At 34.8% G+C, this 10,461-nt stretch overlaps 2 protein-coding genes across 2 annotated transcripts in view; both read left to right on the forward strand.

Moving 5' to 3' along the window:
• LOC111088037 (collagen alpha-2(IX) chain-like) overlaps positions 1–6,791 on the forward strand; it is an 8,572-nt gene extending 1,781 nt beyond the window's left edge. The window contains exons 3-7 of the mRNA XM_022396837.1: positions 3,145–3,201; positions 4,153–4,229; positions 4,692–4,805; positions 5,656–5,781; positions 6,765–6,791. Of these exons, the coding sequence (XP_022252545.1) occupies positions 3,145–3,201; positions 4,153–4,229; positions 4,692–4,805; positions 5,656–5,781; positions 6,765–6,791 (401 nt within the window). The remainder of the gene's footprint in view (positions 1–3,144; positions 3,202–4,152; positions 4,230–4,691; positions 4,806–5,655; positions 5,782–6,764) is intronic.
• Positions 1–10,461, forward strand: part of LOC106468501 (collagen alpha-5(IV) chain-like) — a 53,842-nt gene that overhangs the window by 1,410 nt on the left and 41,971 nt on the right. Inside the window, exons 2-8 of the mRNA XM_022396836.1 lie at positions 3,145–3,201; positions 4,153–4,229; positions 4,692–4,805; positions 5,656–5,781; positions 6,846–7,007; positions 7,874–7,936; positions 9,665–9,814. Coding sequence (XP_022252544.1) covers positions 7,002–7,007; positions 7,874–7,936; positions 9,665–9,814 — 219 coding nt within the window. The 5' untranslated portion in view covers positions 3,145–3,201; positions 4,153–4,229; positions 4,692–4,805; positions 5,656–5,781; positions 6,846–7,001. The remainder of the gene's footprint in view (positions 1–3,144; positions 3,202–4,152; positions 4,230–4,691; positions 4,806–5,655; positions 5,782–6,845; positions 7,008–7,873; positions 7,937–9,664; positions 9,815–10,461) is intronic.

Raw genomic sequence — 10,461 nt, forward strand, 5'->3', positions numbered from 1 at the left:
GACGACGTTTCGAAAGTTTTCCACCTGAAGACGAAAGGCGGAAAACTTTCGAAACGTCGTCTTCTACATTTGTAGTTTTCTACAACAGGCAGTTGCTGTCCGTTTGAAACTTAGATTCATTCAGACTTAAAATAATCTACTGCCGGGGACGTGTCTCCCAGACTCCCTGCTTCGTCTAGAAGTTCTTTTACTCTTCCCAGCAGTTGATATTTAAAAAGTTACTAGTTTTAGCTACTAGATGGAGACACTCGAATAAAATCTGTTTCCTTTCGGTTGAACGTTACACTTATTACATAAACGTAACTTTAATTTTTTGAAACACATACGATTTTTTCATAATCATAATATCGGCACATGCCTTCATGATTCACTTTCCAGTAAATAGTGAAACATCAAAAAAATACACCAAGAAAAACTGGGAATAATCTTTATAGTCTTAAAACTACATACTACAAAATATTTTCCAAGTATTTCATCGCTTTCTTAGCGGTATGTCTGCGGACTTACAACACTAGAAACCGGGTTTCGATACCCGTGGTGAGTAGAGCTTTGTGCTTAACTTCAAACAAACTACCTCGTCTGTTTTAATAACACACGTTGCCTTTATCCATCTAAAACTAACATCAGCCGTGGCGACTCGAGGATTCTGAAAGTGGGGTGAGAGTGAGGAGAGGCAGACAGATGAATTTGAGGCAAAGTTTTTAAATTTCATTTGTATTTTGAAAGGATAAAGAGATAAATTAGGAAGTCCTGATCATAAAGTACATTTGCTGCGTAGTGTGTGGGTTTTATTTGTCATTTTTTAAATCAATTCAAATTATCAAGTTGACTCACAATGAATAATTATCAAATGTTTCCATTTTTTATTCTGATTGGCTGCATATATAACAGGACTGAGGTTTTCTTGTCTACAGTTCCCTGATATCCGCGGACGTGGTATTCTGTAAGTTTTCAATTCTAGTAGAAATTTTGGGGAAGTGGACAAATACTTAGGGTAGCGCCCGCCACATCTCATCTCAACCCTAACGCTGTTACTGGACATCACCTTTAAAGACACCCATAACAGTGTGTTTCTGTGACACATACAGACGCGACAAAAGCTAGACTTTACATGAATTGTATTTCTATGTGATAACATTACACATAAGAAATTTTAACACAAGCTTCTAAATACGTCCCTAGATGGCGTGGTTCCAAAATGTATGAAACTGTTAGCAAGAATAATGAATATTACACAATGTTGTCAGAAGGCCATGCCAGTGCGTTAGGGGAGGCCTTAGTAATTCGTTATTCGAATTGTGATAAATAGCGTGCTTGACCACAGAGTAGGCTGACAGTGTGAGTTAAGACAACATCAGTGGCATTTGCCAGAAAAATAATTTAAGAATTATATAATCCAACTTTGAAAGTTATGTGTCGTAAAGCTCTAAAATTTCAACGATGCATATGTAAATCAATGATTTTAAAGTCTTATGAGTTAGAGCTTGCCACCTTATGGTTAGAATGTCAACATAAACCGCACCGATATACCAGGATTTCTCTTAGAGACACTTGGCATGGCCTGGTGGTTAGGGCGCGCGACTCGCAAGCTGCGTTCGTGAGTTCGAATCCTCGTCACCGAACACGCTCGCCCTTTATGACATAAGGGCGTTATGACGTTACGATCGATCCCACTATTCATTGTTAAAAGAGTAACCCTAGAGTTGGTGGTGGGTGGTGTTGACTAGCTGCCTTCCCTCTAGTTTATCACTAGTAAATTAGGGGATGGCTAACGCAGATAGCCCTCGATTAGTTTTGTGCGAAATTCAAAACAAACAAACGAATCTTTGAACGTATAAAGAGTTACCATGGATGCGTTATAAGAGTCATAGTCAAAGCACACTTTTCAATTAGAGTAGCCCAAGTGAGTGCCGTTGACTATTTGCCATCCCTTTTTATTTGCTTGTTTTGTTAAATTTCACACAAAACTACTCGAGAGATATCTACACTAGCCTTCCATAAATTTGACGAGATAGGCTAGAGGGAAGGCATTTAGTCAACATCACTCACTGCCGAGTCTTAGGCTACTCTTTTGCCAACGAATAGTGGGATTGACCGTTTTATCATAACTCTCCCAGGGCTGAAAGGGCGAATATGTTCGGCGACCGGTTTCAATTCCACAACACGGCAATTGCGAGTCGAGCAACCTAACCACCAGACCATGCCATCCTTATAGTCTTATCAGTTCAAAACTAGGGACGGCTGGCGGAGATAGCCCTTGTGTAGCTTTGCGCTAGTATCTTAAATAAAGTTTATTTCATTATTTATTTGATTAATATTGTTAATTCTTTAACTACAAGAACATGATTTCTTACACATGTTATATGTTGCCCATGTTATTCATGATTGTTCACTGAATGTTTATGTTTTCGAGACCACTGAGAGAGAATGGTTGAGTTTCTGTGATAATTGTTTATTTGATTCATTCTCCTCAATTATTGTTTTATTTTCCTTTTGTGCTACCACCCGGACCGGATAACTACGTAAGCGTTTTTTATGTAGTGTCATTCGTTTTTTTTAATAACATACACTTGATAAATTTGACTTTATACAGCACGAAATACTTCTTTTAAATTTATGCTGAATTTTTTTACCATCATTCTCCAGTCGCTGTTTCCTTTGACTTAATGGCTGACCCCCGAACTAAACAGAATTAGTATACATTTTAAATGTAATATTAACTATGTGGTATTATTATTTTAATATATATATATTTTCTTTAGTTAATTTTTGCGAGCATTTTGATAATTAAAGGAATGATATCAACTTACTTATTAGAACTTAATAATTATGTTTGTTTTTTATAAAAAGCTTTGCAAACTAGGATTTAATATTGCGCTTATAATTTTAATAAAATTATATTCCTTGTCGTTGAACAAAACTCACTAGTTAAAAATTAAACTTTACCACTTTTAGATTTGTCAAGAACAACACAGTTTTATGCTGGATTATTCACTTATGTCTTTCAGATGTTTAAATATTTGAATGAAAATTAATACAAAACACGAATAGATATACAAAAGATTTACTGTGAAAGAATACCTATACTGAAATGCTTCACACGTTTTCTCTATTTTTTATTTTAAATTTAAGATATAATTTCAGGTCCTCCACCGCTTATCACCCCGCCACCACCAGGTCCAGGAGGAGGAATCTTTAAAGGTGTGTTAGTTTATTTAAATTTAAAATAATTGTTTGGAACTTTCTACCTGTAACCAAAACTTTCTGTATTGGGATATGTTTTCAATAATGAAAGTAACAATATAATTATCTTCCCTCCCCTGTAACGTTAATGACAACTATTTCTAAACTAGCATTGTTATCTTTGATACAAGAATTAGGCCTTTGTAGTGGAACAAAAGTGATTGTTTTTAGTTCTTAAGACGTTTTAATACAAAAAGCTATTTACAGTTATTTTAACTGATGAAATAATATTATACAACATTTCATTGCTGGGGATATGTATACTATTGCTCTCTTATTGGAGGCTCAGCGGTGAGCTCTTCTAACACTGAATTTCAGGATTTTGTCTCTGCCGTGGCCACAACCCGCTGTGTAGCTATGCGCTCAACAACCAACAATGCATACTTCTTCAAAATCGACTACTACTGCCATCTATTGAGTGAAATTAGTATTTTAAATTCAAGCATGTAACTTTACAACTAGATAGCTTGTTTTGAATGACACCAGTACGAGTATACATCTTAATACTTTTCGTTATTCCCCTTACAACTTTTTTTTCAAAAAATGTTTTATGAAAAAGCTCAAAGTTCGTTATCTTAGAGATAATTTTGAAATTACAAAATCAACTTTTGTTGTTGGAACTTTCACTACAGAGACGTCTAACCTTTTCATTCCTTAACGTGAACTAAGGCTCTTAATACTGCTGAGAGTCTTTGAAGTGTTTTTTTTTAATGTAAAGACGAGCTAAAAATTCTAAAAAGAAGATGCAGTAAAAGCGTAAAAAAGACGTGTGTGTGTAGTGAAACCTTACCCAATGTGTGTGTATAGCATATACATATATATAGTAAGGACAGATAATAGACAGCAGAAACCAGAATTTATAAACTAGAAATATCGTACTCTGACCTTTTCCATCTAAAAAACTTGCAGAGGTTGGACCTCCAGGTCCATCGGGACCACCAGGACCAAAGGGAGAACCCGGTGAAGACGGATTACCAGGTCTCAAGGTAAGTCGCATACGGTACATGTATTGCTTAACTGTTCTACAAAGATTTAGTATGCAATATAATAGTTGGTAAAAATGTGGTAAAGATGTTAAAGTAGAATGTGTTTTTGATTTGTAAAAACGCTAAGTAAATGTTAGAAAAATGATAGTATATCTTCAGAAATTTGACCTCTAGTAGTGCAATCTGTACTTTTTACATTTCACAAAGAAAATGCACATAGTATATTTGGTTATCCTATTAATCGGTAACTTTTAAGTCTAGGTTAGTTTAGAGCAGCTTGATAGGGCCATGCGCTTACATCTTGTGTATCGTTGGTCGTGTTAAAACATACTTCATTTTATGAATAATCGTCGTCTATTAAATGTTCCATGAACATATGTGACACCAGTCAATAAAGTTAAACAGCACTAGAGTTTGTTTAATTTACATTTATTATAAGAAGTTTTGACCAATGCTTTCCAGGGTGAACCCGGACGAGTGGTCCCTGCTTATACTCCAGTGACTGTGATAAAAGGGGACAAAGGAGTTCAAGGAGAAGTTGGGTTGCCTGGTCAGCGGGGTTTCAAGGGTGAAAAGGTCAGTCTGTGCCTCAAAGGCATGATGAAATATTTTTTGTCTGGTGATCGATAACAGTATCTACAACAAATAAGCTGTCAATTTAATGTAAAATTGTTAAAACCGTGACATTTGAACAGTGTCAGCCTCAAGCACAAACAAGGCCAAGAGTGGTCTTGTAATGGCTATAGCGTTCTCAGACTATTTATCAGAGGGTTCATGGTTCCTGTCCCATTTGTGAAAACATTCACTCCACACTTTAAGGCTGTAGGTGTACTTTAAGAGTTACAGTCAAATCCTACTTTTCAATCAGGTAACAGTGGTGGAGGGTGTTGTTCACTAGCTACCTTCTTCTTATCTGTCAGTTCATAATTAGAGCTCACTGTTGACACAGCTGTAAGTCTGAAGGTTTATAACATCAAAACTCATGACGTCTTTAACAACTGAACTGGTGTTGCTTATGAAGTTGAGTCTCGTTTAATGATAATCAAACTCATGATGACCTTAGCAACTGAACTGGTGTTGCTTACAAAGTTGACTCCCGTCAATATAGAAATGTATTACCTAATAAAATTTCGTTATTCCTTTTTCAGTTTTGTTTTTTTACATATAAACACCAGCAATTACCAGATCAATTTTGACATGTGTTTTATCATTGGTTTTTAACTGTGAGAATATTATAGAAATAATGTTCCAACTCCTAAGAAGCATGCATTGCATTTAGTTAAAGGTTTTTTAGTTGATTGTAGAGTTATGACAAACCAAAGCTCTCCATAAATTAGTCTTAGTTGTCTGTGTAATGTTAGTTATATTATCTAGTTTGACAAGAGATTACTGCAAGAACATAAATAAAGATATTGAATGATTTTAGGGTGAGTGTTTGATTGGCCCACCAGGACCTCCTGGACCAGCAGGACCACCTTTCACGCACACATTTGGAAGTGGATCTGGTGGTTGGAACCCCATCGATCTTGGAACAGAGGATCAGGATAGTTTTGTAAGTTTAGTTTTAATATCAAGTTCAGTGAAACGTACATGTTACTGTTACAAATGGATCTGGTGGTTGGGGTCCAATAGATAATGGAACAGAGGACCGTGGTAGTTTTGTAAGTTTAGTTTTAATATCAAGTCCAGTGAAACGTACATGCTACTGTTACAAGTGGATCTGGTGGTTGGGGTCCAATAGATATTGGAACAGAGGACCGGGTAGTTTTGTAAGTTTAGTTTTAATATCAAGTTCAGTGAAATGTACATGTTACTGTTACAAGTGAATCTGATGGTTGGGATCCAATAGATGTCGGAACAGAGGACTGGGGTAGTTTTGTAAGTTTAGTTTTAATATCAAATCCAGTGAAACATACATGTTACTGTTACAAGTGGATCTGGTGGTTGGTGTCCAATAGATATCGGAACAGAGGACCATGTGAAAGATAACGATAATTATCAAATAGAAACATTTGTTAACACATACACGTTTACTTGTTTGTTAGTACCTTTGTAACTTTAATAAAATTAAAAACTGTATGTGAAAGATAACCATAATTAATAAATTAGTTTAGTTTCCACTTCTTAGAAAATTGTGAAAAAAAAAAACTACACATTTCCTCTTGATATATAGTCAAAGAATTAAGAACGTTCAGAGTATGTTACATATAACACTGTTGTTTGTTTGTTTTGGAATTTTGCGCAAAGCTGCATGAGGGCTATCTGCGCTAGTTGTCCCTAATTTAGCAGTGTAAAACTAGAGGGAAGGCAGCTAGTCATCACCACCCACCGCCATCTCTTGGGCTACTCTTTTACCAACGAATAGTGGGATTGACCGTCACATTATAATGCCCCCACGGCTGAAAGGGCGAGCCTGTTTGGTGTGACAGGGATTCGAACCCGCAACCCTCAGATTGCGAGTCGAGTGCCTTAACCACCTGGCCATGCCAGGCAACACTGTTGTATAAATATTACACAATGTTTTTTCATCTTCAGTTAAACTACCTTTATCAATTGATTTAATCTATATGCTGATTCATTCCATGATATCCATTTTAAGTATGTTTCCTTTTACAGCAGTTTGGAAGAGGGTTAGAAGGACCACCTGGACCTCAAGGACCACGTGGACTACCTGGTCTACCATGTACTTGTAACATCTCTTCCTCTCCTGTAGCTGGACCTCGTGGGTTTCCAGGTTCTCCTGGTAGAGATGGTCAAAATGGATCTCCAGGGATGCCGGTATGATAATGCCAAATGACAGTCAGAAAATATTGTCACGCTGTAATTAGTTTTTTATAAAAAAATTTAAATATTTTATCGCATTTTAATTTAAAGATGATGTTTTGAAACTTGAACTACTGTTTATTACATAATGTTTAGTGTACTTTAACACTTTTTTTTGCTAATATTCTATACTGAAATGAGCAAAAAAATGTCACATTATAAATATTTTTTCTGTAAATAGTTCCTACTTGTTGAATGGACTATAATTAAGAGTTTAGGATGAGAAAGTCTCAACTCTTTCTATATTTAGATGTTATAGTTCATGTAACAGGTTTTCTGGCTATTATAACCATCATTAGGATAATACATCTGTTGATGATAATGTATATCATTCTTAATTTATTTTTAAACTTTTGAGATAATAAATGATCTTTTGTGGATCAAACTTTTTTCCTAAAGATTTATTGCTCTCCTCCATGGGTCAGCAGTGACTGTCTGGACTTGCAGGGTTAAAATCCTAGGTTCAATTCTTTGTGGTGGATATTACGTAGCTACAATACCTGATTTAATATCTCTAGTGATAAAAAAATGTTGAAATGAAATACTCAAATCGTCAACCCCATCAGAAGTAAAAGTTATGTAGCTATGGGTCATATTGGAGTCTATTTTTGAAACTGTAGTTATTTATTTTATCTAAGGTATTAGATACTGCAATACAGTGATGACTTTCATGATGGCCAGGTTAAAGGTCTGAATATTTCATTTAGAGATATTTTGCCACTAAGATAGAGGGTTTAGTTTTCTTTGTAAGCCTAAAATCTCTATATCTGGTACCATCTGTATATTTTGTTTTAATATGCATAAAACATTTTTTTTTCAAGGGCATGCCTGGCTCTAAAGGGGTGACAGGACAAATAGGACCGCCAGGGGAGAAGGGAGACAAAGTAAGTTTCTGTAAAGATTGGAAGGTATAATTTGAGATATAATAAGAAAGTTACATTTCTAAACTTAGTGGAAATAAAGTATAATTAGACATTTTAACACTGGACCAAATTTTTTATAGTAGCCACTTAATGATTCTGGTCATCCTTATTGAATCTAATGGTAGAATTAAAGTTAAATACAGTAAGTAACATTTATATATGATAGTGATACAGCTTTAATTAAGAGGACAACTATCGGAACTGTTACCAGTTTTCTTTAATAGTTTCAATATATGTTTACTCTCTGCATGATTGGCTGGTACTATCTTTACAAGTTTCTAATGACGGGAACCTACTATTGATAGATATGGTACTTTCCTCACCAGTTTGTAATGAAAGTAAACTACTGTCAGTTGATATCAGTAACAGATCTAGGGAGTCCAGGAGGCTTAGACCCTCTTTTCCAATATATAATAAAAAACAATCTAGGAAAAAAATGAAACAAGATAAAGAGAAAAGGTAGAGATTCAAGTGCTCGAAAAATTATTTATTTGGTTTCTAGGATTATTTATCATTTCATTCCTGTATGGAAAGTGAGTCGGAACTGTCACTACATGTTAAAGCTTAAAGATAGCTGTAAAAGGTGTTTTCTTTCAAAATATTATGAACAGTTTAAAATTCACCAAACATATGTGAAGGAGCCCTTTTCATTGGTATGACTGTCAAATGTTCCATCCTTCTCTGTAGTCTATCAGTAAATAATGCTTGAAACTGATCCCTGGGGTCATTTCAAGATCCTGATTCTAACCGTCAGCTCCACAAATGAAGGAAGGGGTGGTCTCGATGGTAGCAGAAAGTATCGATCATTCAGATTTCTTATTGCTAACTTGGTAGGTGGGGGGTAGCAGAAAAAATCAATGGAAAGTTATTATTAGAAACTGGAGAGGAAAGTTCTATTATTAGAAACTGGAGAGGAAAGTTCTATTATTAGAAACTGGTGAGGAAAGTACTATTATTACAAACTGGAGAGGAAAGTTCTATTATCAGAAACTGGAGAGGAAAGTTCTATTATCAGAAACTGGAGAGGAAGTACTATTATTAGAAACTGGTGAGGAAAGTATTATTATTAGAAACTGGTGAGGAAAGTATTATTATTAGAAACTGGTGAGGAAAGTATTATTATTAGAAACTGGAGAGGAAAGTTCTATTATCAGAAACTGGAGAGGAAAGTACTATTATTAGAAATTGGAGAGGAAACTACTATTATTCAGAGGCAGATCCACGATTTTCAAAAAGGGTGCCAGTCCAAAGGAAAGGATATCAAAGAGTCATCCAAGGGGAGAATCTGAAAGGCAGATTTCCCTCTCTGAGAAACTGAAGACACTAAGGCAATTCCTGACATACTTTCCAGTTTCTGTTGAAAGAAAGGTTACTATTATGAGTGATGATATTTTTCTCTTCAATTTCTAATGAAGAGATTTACTGGTGAGGGGTAGTGTTCCTGAAAATGACGTAAACTATAAAAGTGGTTTAAAGTAAGTGAAAGATCAAGTTTTTTAACATACTTTTTATCAGTAGTTATAAGTGATGAGATTACATGAAAATCTCGTAATCTGTGTAGTTAACCCGTTTCAACAAATGACTTTTGTTTGTTTTTCTATAGCTGTGCCGTCACATTATCCTTATTGTTTATTTAATTTAAATCTGTGTTTTTGAAAGTTAAAAAGTTTTCTCTATGTCTGATATTAGGGTGAATCAGGACTCAGTGGACTACCTGGTATACAAGGAAAGAAAGGGGAGCCAGGTGTAGAAGGATTACCTGGATCACCTGGACCTCGAGGATTTCCTGGTCCTCCAGGTCCTCCTGGACCCCCTTCAACTCCAGGAAGTATTTTTGATGTATGACTATTCGATATTTTTCTGTCGAAAGAGTCACATTCTTAAAGTTGTAAACTTGGTTGTTTTTTATAATAAATATATAGGTCGTCATAATTTGAAGAGTTATAATGTTAAATACTCATGAGAAAAATTAACATTTATATTCTATAAATATTAGACAGTGAAGTATCTTGATATTAAAAGAGTTATGGTTTAAAATTATCATAACAGTCTTTTTTACAAAGTGTATTCAAAAATTACAGTTACTGAAGTGTGGTTACATTGAAGCAGTTATGGCTTATGTTGTTGTTAACAATCTATTAGACAAAGTTTGCTTGGTAAAGAACAGGTATTGAAATATCAAGACACTGAAAGAGTTTTGATTTAAACTGTCAATAACAATCTTTTAGATCAAGTGAGCTTGATAAGTGATGGCTACAAATATATCTTAACATTGAAAGAGTTATGATTTAAAGTGTTAATAACAATCTTTTAGATCAAGTGAGTTTGATAAATGATGGCTACAGATATATCTTGACATTGAAAGAGTTATGATTTAAAGTGTTAATAACAATCTTTTAGATCAAGTGAGTTTGATAAATGATGGCTACAGATATATCTTGACATTGAAAGAGTTATGATTTAAAGTGTTAATAACAATCTTTTAG

Source organism: Limulus polyphemus, unplaced genomic scaffold (genome assembly GCF_000517525.1).
Source record: "Limulus polyphemus unplaced genomic scaffold, Limulus_polyphemus-2.1.2 Scaffold3029, whole genome shotgun sequence".
Classification (NCBI taxonomy): Eukaryota; Metazoa; Arthropoda; class Merostomata; order Xiphosura; family Limulidae; genus Limulus; species Limulus polyphemus.